Consider the following 15,431-nt stretch of genomic DNA (forward strand, 5'->3'; position numbering starts at 1 on the left):
TGCCTCTACGACACAGTATATATCACAATTTGGTTTAGACAGCCCCCTAGTGGTGAAGCTGAACTAACCCATATAACTCCTATCAACACAATCTTATCTCTTTCTTATCTAAAAAAAAAAAAAAAGTTTTTCTTAATTTTCAACCACAATCAGAATTTGTATTTTTATTCTAATCGGTTTTAACAAAGCTGTGGACAAACGGCGAGTCGAAGCTGGACGGTTTTCGCGCTCGCCTTTTTTGTTCCTGGTGGGCTCCCGTCTGTCTCCATGGTAGCGCAGCCACCGCCATAGCGCGAGCGTTGTCTTGTTTTTGAGCAGTAGCAGTGCGGCGGCTCCAGAGAAACTGCTTTCTTCCACATTTAACGATAAAACCTGACAAATGTGAGTTCCCCGAAACTCTCCGCGCTCATGTTTGTTACCGAAAGCGCCGTGAACGCGCAGAAGGAGCTTCCGGTCGTTTGTTTAGTTGTAAAACGTCTGTAACGTTTCAGGCGTTATTAACGGCAGCATCTTCAGTTTAACAGGTAACTGCAGTTAAACTATAATTGCCAAAACGGATTCATCAGGAATAAAAACGTTTCAGAGCTAACGACACAGAACGAGCTAAAGATGACAGAATAATGTGAAATAAATAAATACATTAAAGAAGTATCGTAAATAAGGAACCAGCCAGAATCCTTTAGAGGGAAACAAAAGAAAAGTAAATGAGATAGAATCAGAATAACAGACAGGGACATCACTCAAAGCTCAGAAACGGCCAGACTTTAATAACAGCGTTAGACTTCCTTCCATTAAATTGGTTTCTGAAGCACTCCAGATTGGTGAGGACAAACCTGGAGCTGATGGGCGTGGCTGCAGACCCGATTTTAACAGGTGGAGAGGCGATAGAAACCTCAGACCTCTGAGATAATCCTGTGTGGTTGTAGTGCGCGTGGCTCTCTGAGTGAGGGTGGCTCCGGCAGCACCCTGAGCTGAGCGCAGGTTTCTGAAATGCTTGTGGACGAGCCGCGGTGCTTCTGGCAGCTGATTTTCTCTGAAACAGAAGATAACGCAAAGTCTTTCCTGTGTCGTGGTGAAACTTTAAGTCTCTGTGTTTTCCTCAGACACTCCTGAGGCTTCTCTGACTTCAGAAAAACACAATGCCGGTGAGGAATCTTAATCCATTACTTTTTGTCAGAGGACAGCAGGTGTGACGCCTCTTCAGCTCGACTGTCACGTGTTTGATGTTCAGTTGGTCTTCTTCTTCAGGTGTTGCCTGTTTGGAGGCTTGCAATCCCTCTGCCTGCAGTGCTGATCATCACTGTGAGCCTGTACATGATCGTCCTAGGGATTGGGCTCTGGATCCGATACTGCCTCAAGGTTGGTGCTCTTGGCCGGGTTCATGCTTCTTACAGACCAGAAAACTAAGAAATGGTTCCCTGTGAGGTACTTACCTTTGGTTTGACCCCTGCAGGGACCCGTCTTTGCTCTATGGGCTGTTTTTTACCCACTGTGCTGTCAGCTTTGAACTTATAATAAAATTCTCTGCTGGATTCATGCAGGTATAGGAAAATATACATGACACGTTTATATTGTAAACCTGGCAGTTATCATTTTACAGCTTATGAACACTTTTATATCTCAGTAGTTCTCAGAAACATGCCTGTGTCTGCTTGAGGTGCAGTAGTTAACCCTGTGGGTTTATTCAGGTTGTGGCTGTGCAGGCAGTCATGCACTTTTACTGTTCCCCTGATTCTGAGAGATGCAGTTTATAAAGTGTAACACAGACGACTGGACTCTGGAGAAGATCAGCCAACCCAGCTGTGGAAGGGTTATTTATTCAGCATTTAAAGAAGTTTGTATTTGAGGTTACAGCATGACGTCTGGGGTCTAGCAGGATTCTGACTGAGGTCATGTGACAGATTTTTGCATTTCTGTGTGCCTTTAAGGACTACTGTTCTTTAGGGTGCAGTGAATGCTGCGCAGGCCTCTCTGTGTGCGAGCAGTGCATCAGACTGGGTGAAATGTGCGACTGCCGCCTGCCGGCTGTGGGACCATTCCTGGCTGAATCGTGCTCTCCGGCTTCTGTAAGTAAACCAGCAGCACTGGCGGTCACATGAGCTCACGTTTGGAAACACTCTCCTCAATGTTGGTGTAAAATGTGATAAAACACTCAGACACATTCAAACAATGATGCTGATGAGGTGGGAGAAGGTTCATTTTACAGTGAATAATTATATAAAATAAATCAATGATAGTCATTAAAAGACAGAGCGATTAAAAACTGACGTAAATAAAATGAAGCCTCACTGTTCCTGTAGTGGTCACATCAGGTGCCACTACCCCTAAACCAAAGGAGATTACTGGAGACAAACCAGCAACCCTTCACTTTCTCAAACCACTTTGGAGGCACTAATCTTGGTGATCTCAGATGTTATCAGTAATGACATGGTGTATCAATAATGTCTGTGAACTGGGAAGCCAGTGACCCCATTCACAGTGAGGTGAACATTTGCTGCAGAGCTGTGTGTCAGCTGTGTCAGGTTCCTCAGAGGGGGCTGGACCGCCCCACCATGACTGACAAAGGTTTGCAGATCATGTAAATGTTAAACAACACTGCGTTGTCCATATCATGCTGCAACCCACAAAGAATTTGAATCAGCAGGCTGTTAAACCCACAGCTGACCTCTGAACTCTGTGCTGCTGTCGAAAAAGCTGCTTCTTGTTGTTGCCTTATGTGAAGAAAGTAAGCTTACATATGATCAAGATTGTCAGCTGTGTTAGCTGATCAAAGTGTATCGTTAATGCAAAATGTATAGTTTGGTTTAATAAAATCAGGAGGTATGAATCACCACACGCCTCATGATCTAAGTGTTATTGTCAGGTGTATAATGGTAACTTAAAATAATGAATGTGTGTGGGTAAAACAGCTTCCTGGCTGCAGGAGAAGTTCACCTGCTGGGACAGGTGAAGCTACACAAGCGTGCTTGTTGGTTTCTGCGGGTTCTTCAGGACACAGCAGGTGCCGCCGTTAAATCCTCGCCCAGAAAGTTAGTCTCCTGTCTGAGCTGCTGTGTTTTTCTTTCCTACAGTGCTCCAGGTGGGACTGTGCCTGTACCTGCCAGGTTCCTGACTGCGACTCCTGCAACTGTTTATGCTTCGAGATCAGGATGAAGTAGGAGGCGAGGATGGAGGTGCTCATCCACCGAACTAATTTTATACTTGTTATAGCATTTACAGCGGAGATGGAGGTGGCTACACACAGAACCGGCCTTACACCTTCTCTTCTGAGTCATTCACTGACTTTTTCTCTTTGACTTTTTGAGACTGAACATTTTTCTTTCATTGCCAGAGAATGGGTTGCCTTGCCACTGATAGGCTAACCGGCAGCTGTATGCTGATATATCTCTTCTGTAAATGTGGCTCTATAATCACTATGGTTGGCTGGCCTTTTCTATACACTAATTTAAGAGACTACCCACCACCACCATCACATATCCTCCTCTACATTTACTATAATTACTGCATTTGGACCATCTGTGTGTTCATCTGAGTAGCTGCATCGATCTTACTCGGATCACACGGAGCTGACTGAATGGGCAGGTTTTCGCTTCCTTCCTGATCAGGGTCCGCCCTTGGTGGATTGTGATAATGTCGACTGTAGGTCTCTAAAACGGTGCCATTATCCCCGAGCAGCGGGTCTTGGATTAAAAGCATCAACGCCAAAAGAGACCTTGTGCCTTATGAAACGGCCTGAGGTCACGCCGAGCTGATGTCTGTTTTGCTGAAAGTACCTTCAGTACCTTGTTTTTGACGAATGTTTTATTAAATCCACATTTACACCACAGAAGCTTCTTCTTGTTTTATCTCCTCCCTCTAAAACCTCCCTCCTCGGGAAGTAGCTACAAAGTTACAGCTGAGTTTGCACACAGTGCCATATGTACATGAGCATGTTCAGGGATTGTACTGTTTATGTTTCCAGGACAGTACTGCAAACAGGAAGGATTTCCACGTCATCTCAAAGCAATAAAACAGACACATTTTGTGTTTACCCCACAATTTTTTATTCTTTCATCCCTCATATCAAACATTTGTTTTCCACATGTAAATTCTTTATGTCATTTTATCTGTTTAGCGGATATTTGCTGACTTCTGCTCACTAAGATTTGTAGTCAACCTCTCCATCAGGTGTTCCAGATGTTTGTGCTGATGATTCGTCCAGTAGAATGTATGATTTGATCCTCCACAGCTTCACCACTGAGCTTTCTTTAGATAACCTGTTAAGAATCAAGTCAAATTTTTGCAGGCACAGCTTTAAGACTGAAAGTCTCAAGGTCGAGGCTTGTTCACATTCATTTGTGTCCGCGACATCATGTAAATCAGGTCAGACTCTCTACAGGAAGAGTTGGAGACAAAGGGTGAGGCTGAGAAGGTGGAAGATGGCAAAATGTGTAGGCCTGAGCCGCTGGTGTCAAACACACTGAGTCATTTGTAGTGGTGGCCATAGTGGTGGTATAGGTGCTGCTGGTAGTGGTAGTGATGGGAGCATTGGTGGGGTTGGCAGTGGTGTTGGAAGCCGGAGCCAAGCGCATCTCGAGGGTCTCAGTCAGGAAGGAGTTAAAGGAGCTCACTCTGGAGAAGGTCATGACTGAGTTTCTCGTCTTTTCCTGGCAGAGGAGCTTGGAGCTGTTAACACGACCGCCTGGAACCAAGAGCCGCCCTGCTTACACATCAGCGGGCCGCAAGAATCACCCTGAACAAAGAGACAGGAAGGTTAAAATTCAAAATTCAGAATTATTTGGGTGCCAGGTTGTTCCCTCTAATAAAAAATGTAAAAAGGCTTAAAAATAACACAAAATACAGAAGCTCTCTTAAATGAAATCTAATTGGCCCTTAATGAAGACTGAAACTTCAAAGCTAGAGCTGCTTTATGTTTGTACATGTTTCTGAAGATTGTAAGCACTCTGGAAACTCAAGATGATGAACTATCCAAATTCAACATGTGACTGTGATAAGCAGCTAAATCCATGGTCCAGAATAAACAACATGTCAGCAGACAGTGTTATGAGAAGAAGAATCCAGTCATTTACCTGCTGCAGTGCAAACACGTCTGTACAGATGCTCCCACAGTTCCCACAGTTTACCACCGAGGTCTGAAACTGCTGCATAACTTCCTCAGCTAACAGTATGAAAGATAGTGTCTAGTGGTTGTAGGGGTGTTGTTGTTGGTGGTGATTGTAGGGGGGGTAGTATTGGTGGCAGTTGTAGTGGTTGTAGGAGTGTTGTTGTTGTTGGTGGTGGTTGTAGGGGTGGTGTTGGTGGGAAAACATGTCTGTCTGCTGTTGCTCATCCTGTGCTGTTCCACTGGCTGACAGTTGGTGGCAGTAAAACAAAGTAAATGTAGAAATGTGTCAACAAAGTCTGAGACACAAACTGTATAAAAGGATTGATTTTGATTGAAAAAGACTAATATATAGTTTCTAACTGGTTACACATAATCTTTCTTTCTTATTTTGAATTATCTCCACAGACTTAACCTTATAGAAGAATATGATTATTTTAGATATTTGTGAGACAGCACACTTGTTTCCTGCATTAAAGTGATTATTTCTCTAAAAATGAACAGGCGTCTTTATGAACCACCTCCTTCTCCAATGTTGCCCCAGCCGGTGACCCAGCTGTTAACACCGCTGTAGAAGGTGCTGTTTGAAGCTGCCAGGCAGACGGGAGAAATGTAGCTGCTGAAAGTCACCGGTGAGGAGAGCTGCAGGAGGCAGATGTCGTTGTTGTTGGTATCAGAGTTGTAGTTTGGATGTTTGATAATCTTTTAATAACATTTAGGTTAATGTTTGCATTAGCACCATAAAGTGACAAATCAACCGTTTGGTGGAGCATTTTAAAAAAAAATCAAACATTAAATTTCATTCTTCTATCACATGTCAAAAAAATATACCTTCCTAAAATGATTCTTGACCGTTTGGTTTAGCAGGTTGTTAAAGGGTTAAAGAGCCATACTCCCTTCTGCACAGTACCTTTGTCTCAGCAGGTTCTTTGGCTTGTTCTGGCTGGAAATTGATCATGTGATCAGTGTAATTGATAACATTGATGCAGGTGAGCTGATCCACGGTGGTGGTGTTGTGCTCACCGGCCTGGATTACTGATTACTGATTACTGGATGGAACTGAAACACCTGAGATTTTCCTGATCTTAACTTATTACTACAATCAGCAGAAGCACTTTTGATAAACAGGGGATTTAACTCATTTTGAGAATTCTTTGAGTGACTGAGTTAAGTGTAAAATAATAATAATTTGACAGTATAATAAAACATGAGGTGTGGTCTATGTGTGTGTGTGGGGGGGGGGGTGTTTTTGGAAACTGTGTTATGTAAAAGATGATTTCCTGGAACAATGCTTTCATGTCTGTCAGCAAACTGGATCTACCAGTAAAAGATTACAATCAGAATAAGGAACAGCTAAGCACAGGTGAGTTTACAGGTATGCAGAAGTGCAGATTCATGTTTGTAGTGCCAGGAGAGGCCCTGAGGATCAAACAATTCCACTGCTTAAAGGAGACAATAGATGATAAACAAACAAGGTCAACAGAGATTGTATGAGACGTTTACATAAGCAGGTTATTAAAGGCTGCCAAAAAAAAGTTATTAAAGTGCAAGTGAAGAGCCGGCGCTTGCACACGCGGAGTTTGACACACCTGAAACACACAGCAAGTTTATTGAGATGAAAAAGTAACAACAAAGAATGTAACATACATAAGCAAGTTTCTTAGTAAGAATAAACTTGTTACGTTTTTGTATGTTTACTCATTTTAGGGGGTTAGTGAGGTAGAGGAGTGTTTATCTGGAATGGAACAGAAGGAGGGAAACAAGACGCAAAGGCTCACACAACATATATAAACACAGAAGAGAGTGATATTATACCCCTTATGTCAAACCGAGTGATTTATGACCCCCCTAGAGTGATGTATGGCCCTATGAAGTAATAAAGCAATAAAAATATGATATTCATAAAAATATGATATTCATAAAAATATGCTAGTTCATAAAAATATGCTAGTTCATAGCTCATTGCTTTTTCTCCTAACCCTAACTAATTGATTATTTAAGTTTCTTATATATCAAATAGCATTCTTTTAATTTTTTTATGCTTAAAAAACGCCATCTGGTGGTGGCTCAGCGTGTGTGCGAGGGCGCGTGCCCGAGGCTGTGTCTCCGGACTTTGTGTTTTTCGAGCTCCGTGCTTATGTGTGAAAACGTGTTAATACAAGCAGAGTGAAGCTGACCCCCCACCCACTTGAAACGTAAAGGCAAATAGGCGGAGCGGTTAGTGCTACGTTTGTGCAGATTTGTGCAGGTAAAATGAGCGTTTGTGCTGCTACGGTTTTTGAGATATTAAACATTATTTTATAGGTCATTCAAAGGTCACCATCCCCCCAGACTGCTCCAAAACGGGCCAAAATGGTCTACTTTTTTAGTGCTACGTTTGTGCAGATTTGTGCAGGTAAAATGAGCGTTTGTGCTGCTACGGTTTTTGAGATATTAAACATTATTTTATAGGTCATTCAAAGGTCACCATCCCCCCAGACTGCTCCAAAACGGGCCAAAATGGTCTACTTTTTTAGTGCTACGTTTGTGCTGATTTGTGCAGGTAAAATGAGCGTTTGTGCTGCTACGGTTTTTGAGATATTAAACATTATTTTATAGGTCATTCAAAGGTCACCATCCCCCCAGACTGCTCCAAAACGGGCCAAAATGGTCTACTTTTTTAGTGCTACGTTTGTGCTGATTTGTGCAGGTAAAATTAGCGTTTGTGCTGCTACGGTTTACGAGATATTAAAAGTTATATTTTTTGCCGATGACGTCACCATCCCCCCAGACTGCTCCAAAACGGGCCAAAATGGTCTACTTTTTTAGTGCTACGTTTGTGCAGATTTGTGCAGGTAAAATTAGCATTTGTGCTGCTATGATATGAGATATTCTGTTATGGTGTTACTGCTGAAAAATGTCTTTTTCAAATGACCTTTCACTTTGTGTGTTCACTTGTTCAATAAAGTTCGGTTAAAAAAACCCTCTTGTTGTATTTAATCAGCTAAATTTGTAATGAGTGTATTTTTTTTTTACTTCAATTTCTTTACTTTAATCACTTTTTGTTCATAAAACCACGATGCAAATGCTTGAGTATTTATTTTTTTAGAGTGGATTAAAAAAACTTTATTGAAAACTACATTTGAACATTTTACACTCCCATGAACACTTTTTGAGAAACGAACAAGCTAGCAGTCTTTTGCATCAAATACACATTTTCTGGCAGAAAAAACTATTATTTGTCATTACTGTGTCTGAAGGATTCTTAGAACAGCGTGTTACATCTGATTTCTGAACAAGGTAAGCTTACATTTAAAATACTGAGGTTTTAGTTACTGAGTTAATACATGATATAGCTAACTGTCTGGATCAAAAGGATTTTTTTTCAATGTTAAACATTTTCAAAAATGTCCAAGAAAAAAGTTTCTAAAGCACTTTAACCCTCTGGCCTTGTTAAAAATCACTACCCTTTCAGCTTGTTCGTGGCCAAAAATGGCCACCCCTTGTTTACGTTTACAAAATGCTATAAAATTCATATATATTAAGAAAAATTCCCACTTTTTTTGACATGATTTTTTAGATTAGTACCAGTGCTGTTCATGAAAATCAAAATTTCATTCAAATTCATAATTTTAACCCTTTAAATACCAGTTAGATCACATAATCCTAGGAACTCATAAATGGAAAAAATCACAAAACCCCAATTTTTTTCCAAATAAAACATGCCATCTGATTTACTTTCTAACCATGATGGAGGTTAGATGCATAGCAATAATTAACAGTATCAATGACTTTTATACATCTTTGTTTTTTTGTGCAGTGACAGAAAAACATAAAAACTTCCTCTCAGCTTGTTCGTGGCCAAAAATGGCCACCCCTTGTTTACGTTTACAAAATGCTATAAAATTCATATATATTAAGAAAAATTCCCACTTTTTTTGACATGATTTTTTAGATTAGTACCAGTGCTGTTCATGAAAATCAAAATTTCATTCAAATTCATAATTTTAACCCTTTAAATACCAGTTAGATCACATAATCCTAGGAACTCATAAATGGAAAAAATCACAAAACCCCAATTTTTTTCCAAATAAAACATGCCATCTGATTTCCTTTCTAACCATGATGGAGGTTAGATGCATAGCAATAATTAACAGTATCAATGACTTTTATACATCTTTGTTTTTTTGTGCAGTGACAGAAAAACATAAAAACTTCCTCTCAGCTTGTTCGTGGCCAAAAATGGCCACCCCTTGTTTACGTTTACAAAATGCTATAAAATTCATATATATTAAGAAAAATTCCCACTTTTTTGACATGATTTTTTAGATTAGTACCAGTGCTGTTCATGAAAATCAAAATTTCATTCAAATTCATAATTTTAACCCTTTAAATACCAGTTAGATCACATAATCCTAGGAACTCATAAATGGAAAAAATCACAAAACCCCAATTTTTTTCCAAATAAAACATGCCATCTGATTTCCTTTCTAACCATGATGGAGGTTAGATGCATAGCAATAATTAACAGTATCAATGACTTTTATACATCTTTGTTTTTTTGTGCAGTGACAGAAAAACATAAAAACTTCCTCTCAGCTTGTTCGTGGCCAAAAATGGCCACCCCCTGTTTACATTTACAAAATGCTATAAAATTCATATATATTAAGAAAAATTTCCACTTTTTTTGACATGATTTTTTAGATTAGTACCAGTGCTGTTCATCAAGACCAAAATTTCATTCAAATTCATAATTTTAACCCTTTAAATACCAGTTAAATCAAATAATCCTAGGAACTCATAAATGGAAAAAAAATCACAAAACCCCAATTTTTTTCCAAATAAAACATGCCATCTGATTTACTTTCTAACCATGGTGGAGGTTAGATGTATAACAATAATTAAAAGTATCAATGAGTTTTATGCATCTTTGTTTTTTTGTGCAGTGACAGAAAAACATAAAAACTTCCAAAAATGGCCACCCCCTGTTTACATTTACAAAATGCTATAAAATTCATATATATTAAGAAAAAGTTCCCCTTTTTTTGACATGATTTTTTTAGATTAGTATCAGCGCTGTTCATCAAGACCAAAATTTAATTCAAATCCTGACTTTTAACCCTTTAAATCACAGTTAAATTACATAATTTTAATGATTTACAAAGGGATAAAAGCATAAAATCCCCATTTTTTTCCTAAATAATACATGCAAACTGATTTATTTTCTAACCATGATGGAGGTTAGATGCATAGCAATAATTAAAAGTATCAATGAGTTTTATGTATCTTTGGTTTTTTGTGCAGTGACAGAAAAAAAAAAAAAAAATCCCTCTAATTTTGTTCGTGGCCAAAAATGGCCACCCATGTTTACGTTTTCAAAATACTATAAAATTCATATATATTAAAACATTTTTCTACTTTCATTGACTTGATGTTTTAGATTAGTATCAGTGCTGTTCATCAAGACCAAAATTTAATTCAAATCCAGACTTTTAACCCTTTAAATACCAGTTAAATTACATAATTTTAATGATTTACAAAGGGATAAAGGGATAAAGGGATAAAAGCATAAAATCCCCATTTTTTTCCTAAATAATACATGCAAACTGATTTATTTTCTAACCATGATGGAGGTTAGATGCATAGCAATAATTAAAAGTATCAATGAGTTTTATGTATCTTTGGTTTTTTGTGCTGTGACAGAAAAACAAAAAATCCCTCTCATTTTGTTCGTGGCCAAAAATGGCCACCCATGTTTACGTTTTCAAAATACTATAAAATTCATATATATTAAAACATTTTTCTACTTTCATTGACTTGATGTTTTAGATTAGTATCAGTGCTGTTCATCAAGACCAAAATTTAATTCAAATCCAGACTTTTAACCCTTTAAATACCAGTTAAATTACATAATTTTAATGATTTACAAAGGGATAAAGGGATAAAGGGATAAAAGCATAAAATCCCCATTTTTTTCCTAAATAATACATGCAAACTGATTTATTTTCTAACCATGATGGAGGTTAGATGCATAGCAATAATTAAAAGTATCAATGAGTTTTATGTATCTTTGGTTTTTTGTGCTGTGACAGAAAAACAAAAAATCCCTCTCATTTTGTTCGTGGCCAAAAATGGCCACCCATGTTTACGTTTTCAAAATACTATAAAATTCATATATATTAAAACATTTTTCTACTTTCATTGACTTGATTTTTTAAATTAGCACCAGTCCTAGTCATGAAAACCAAAATATAATTCAAATTTAGATATTATACGCTTTGAACTGGGTGTGGTTCCCAATCAGCCAGAGTTCACACCCAGTTTCACACCTTGGCTCAGGCGATTAGAGGATCATCAGGGGGTCCCTTTGTCCCTCTTGGGGTGGGGGGGACACTCCCACCTTCTTGCCATATTGCCAGAATAAATGGTCTGGAAGCTGTTAGGTTGACTTACAGCAGTAGCAACGTCTGCACCTGCATAAACTCCAGGACACGTTTACAAACAGTGTTTGTTGTTGTTTGCGCTGCAGCTGCAGGTTTGAACTGTGCAAAATGTCCTGTGATTGGGTTTTTTTTGTTTTTGTTTTTGTTTCTAGAGTTAATATTTTGGGTATGGTCTCTTTTTATGAAAAATACAAGAGTAAAAGTGCTTTTCACATGTGCTTCAAAGCTAAGTTTGACTGGGAACCTCAAAGCTCAATATCCTGCATCCACAGGAATTCACTGCAGCCTATGTAATGTTTGATGCGTCATTATTTATTCCAGTCTATCTTGCAAATACATGTTTGTGCTGCAATGTCATGCACAAACACAAACTATCAGATCCTTAAGACCAAACCTATGTCAAAATTGTTTCATTATATTGGTCCATTGGAGTGTGGTAACCCATCAACCCCACCTAGTGGAAACCAAGAATATTACATGAAATTGCTTGCTTGGCAGAAAATGGGCCAAGGATGTCATGTGGTAGAAAAAATGAAAAACTACAATTTTCATGTGTTGAGTTTAGAATGAAAGCAATTTTACCTAAATTGCATGCTATAGTACTGCCAGTAACAAGGAATCAAAAAAGGTGGTTATAATGGGTTTCAATTGGCCAAAAATGGCCACGATCAGTAAAACAGGAACAAATTGGTGTATAGTGAATATTATTGACATTATTAAGTTGAAATGTTGAAAATTAAAAATTTTTTAAAAAATGCACACCTTTGGAAAGTTTCATTCCATTTGCATTAACAGAACAAAAATGGTTGAAAACCGAATAAAGAAAGTGGCCAAAAATGGCCAGATAGAGACCAGAGGGTTAAAACATGTAGCACACTGGACTAAAGTGCTGTACAGTACATGTTAATGGGTTAAATACTCAGACTCAATTTAATAAACTCACAAATTCAATAGCTCCATCTTAAAAACAATAATTCCACAAAATATGAAAGTGTAGATTGGTGGAGAACTTGGGGGAGGGGTTGCTCCTCCTTAAGGAGCAGGACTGGAATTGTGACATTAAAAAAAACAATAATTGCTAAAAGAAATTTATTTGTAGTTCTAAATGAACTCTAAATGCATTTAGGACGTTTTTTACTCACTTTATGTCTCGTCCACGATGTTATTTCTCTTTCCAACAACGTAGGTTACAATTACATTAGCATGACCAATTATGCAAATTAGGGGATGACGTCATTTAGCGACTTCTAGCGACTTTTAGGACAGCCAATAGCGATTTTCCTTACTGAGGAGTTGGCAACACTGCACATGTTGCTTTAGAGCCGCAGGTTGAAGATCCCTCGCCTAGGTGCTGTGGAATATTCAGTTTTCTACACGTAGGTAACAACCTATCAAAGCAAACACTTCATTTTTTCTGAGACAGCTACATTAATAATAATGAACATATATAATTCAAAACAAAATCATAGAGGCCAACTGGGTATGTAAAAAATAATAATAATTTAGGTATACGTGAATCACTTTACATGAAACTCAGTTTTGCCACAGAAAAACTTTAGCCTACCTTGTGTAGGTTTCTGCACTGGTAACAAAAGAAATATTGACCTTTCCGCTGAATAAATTGTGTTACTAAAGTGTAAACTAATAAAAGTTAATATGCAGCAAGCCTAGAAAAAGTGGACAGCCTTCTATAAAAGTGCAAAACTCCACAGCTGCTGAAACTCACTGCCACAGACACTGGTGTTATACAGTGTAGGCCGTAATAATTAAAATCATTATATCTCAGATACTGTAGCAGCACAAACGCTAATTTCACCTGCACAAATCAGCACAAACGTAGCACTAAAAAAGCAGACCATTTTGGCCCGTTTTGGAGCAGTCTGGGGGGATGGTGACGGCATCGGCAAAAAATATAACTTTTAATATCTCGTAAACCGTAGCAGCACAAACGCTAATTTTACCTGCACAAATCAGCACAAACGTAGCACTAAAAAAGTAGACCATTTTGGCCCGTTTTGGAGCAGTCTGGGGGGATGGTGACCTTTGAATGACCTATAAAATAATGTTTAATATCTCAAAAACCGTAGCAGCACAAACGCTCATTTTACCTGCACAAATCTGCACAAACGTAGCACTAACCGCTCCGCCTATTTGCCTTTACGTTTCAAGTGGGTGGGGGGTCAGCTTCACTCTGCTGTTAATACATAGTAAAAAACTCAAACTGTTTAGTTAAAACTTGTGCTTTGTAACGTTCAGTATGGCCAGAAATACAGGCTGCATGCCTTGGGGGAAAACTTTATTTCAATTTATATGCATTTGTTTAATCCGAACAAGGCGATTTAGAATAAAACTCAGAATCGTGAAAAAAACAAAAAACTCTCGCGATCCCCGAAAAACGCACCCCCGCTCCCAACATAAAAACTCTTTTTCTCCAAAAAAACCCCGATAGGTGCCCCTTTTATTCCCAAAAACCTTATATTCGAAAACAGGGGAAAAATCCTGAAAAAATCCTTAGTCTTTTGTCCCCCCGCGGATCCCACCCCGATCCTCCGCGTAGGAAAAGCAAAAACTCCCGCACCGCGGCTCCCAACATAAAAAACTCTTTTTCTCCAAAAAACCTTCCTTATATTCGAAAACAGGGGAAAAATCCTGAAGCAAAAACTCCTTAAAAAAATCCTCTGCGTTTTCTCCAAAACACTTGAAAAAACCTTCGTCTTTTGTCTCAAATTCACCCCGATCCTTAGACTAAATAACCAGGGAAAAACTCCTGAAAACCCTGCTACCCCTTTTATTCCCAAAAACCTTATATTTCGGAAACAGGGGAAAAATCCTGCTTAGTCTGTTTTCTTCAAAACGATCCCTCTTACCAGCTACCTGTAACGCAGAGTCTAAGTTCTCCCTTTGCTCTTAATCAAACCGCTTCCAGAGCACAATTTTTCCTGCTTGTTCGCTCCTCGCTCAACTCGCGAATACTGCTTACCTAGTTTGAAAATTTCCGCCAGAGACCAACTCCGCCTAACTTAGCCTCGCTGCCAATCACATAACAATGGGGCGGCTCCCTTCGCACCCCGGTTAGCCATTCGGCTGCAGGTATGATGGAGGAGAGATTCAGGCTCAACACCGGTGGGCTTTGAGGCTATGCTTTCAGGCTTAGAGAGAGCGAAATCTATTTCTACCAGCTCAAAGCGGGTGAAAGTTTTGGCCCGCTATCACCGCGGATCGCCTTTACTTTGTCTGATTGGGGTGTTTTGAGCCTCATCGCTACGCCCGAAGTGCAGAAGAGCCTGTGGGAAACGAGCTCGCAACAACCACGAACCAGGGATCAACAACAACTGCCGTCGCTTTCCCTATGTGCATATCATTCGGTAAGTGTTAATCTTCCTCTCTAACTACATTTTTGCATTTTCCTTTTTACCATTCTGTCAATCCTTTCATTTAAAAAAATATCACAATGGTTTGTAACACGTACAATACACCATCCGTCCATCCATTCGCTTCCGCTTATCCTTTTTTTCAGGCTCGCGCGGTGCGCTGGAGCCTATCCCACGCACAATACACTTTAAAATATATATAAGCTCCACTTTAACTCCCGTAAAAGTTTATACATTACATGTCTACATCACCTATCATGGCCTCATCAGGTATCTCATATCATCTTGTTATTGTTATGTTATGCTCCTTTGATATTTTGCTAGTTTGCGTGTTTTAAAACTCTTTTTGTTTTTCTTTATATTTTTAGACTCTGATTTAAGCCAGATGTGTTAACCTGATCGCTGCGAAACACCAGCTCTGCGTGGATTTTGACCGCGAGTGACCGGATGTTGTTTCCGGCCTGAGGTTGCCTGAAATGCCCTGAGGCTCGTTTGAAAGATTGCGCCCGAGACCAACTCCGCCTCCAAGGCGTGCCT

At 39.2% G+C, this 15,431-nt stretch overlaps 1 protein-coding gene across 4 annotated transcripts; it reads left to right on the forward strand.

The window, feature by feature from the left end:
* Positions 1–240: 240 nt before the first annotated feature.
* Positions 241–3,829, forward strand: LOC146519417 (uncharacterized). Of its 4 annotated transcripts, none has more exons than XM_085157891.1 (6): positions 241–622; positions 663–873; positions 1,104–1,145; positions 1,249–1,359; positions 1,945–2,066; positions 3,072–3,829. In XM_085157891.1, exons 2-6 carry the CDS (start codon positions 843–845, stop codon positions 3,156–3,158), a joined length of 393 nt encoding a protein of 130 aa, XP_085014017.1. In that variant the 5' UTR covers positions 241–622; positions 663–842; the 3' UTR covers positions 3,159–3,829. The 4 variants fall into 4 exon arrangements, with proteins under 4 accessions (XP_085014017.1, XP_085014019.1, XP_085014018.1 ...); XM_085157893.1 differs by having other exon boundaries at positions 252–622; positions 1,929–2,066; XM_085157892.1 differs by lacking the exon at positions 663–873 and having other exon boundaries at positions 253–524; positions 1,929–2,066.
* Positions 3,830–15,431: the final 11,602 nt, after the last annotated feature.

Source organism: Neolamprologus multifasciatus, chromosome 4 (genome assembly GCF_963576455.1).
Source record: "Neolamprologus multifasciatus chromosome 4, fNeoMul1.2, whole genome shotgun sequence".
NCBI lineage: Eukaryota > Metazoa > Chordata > Actinopteri > Cichliformes > Cichlidae > Neolamprologus > Neolamprologus multifasciatus.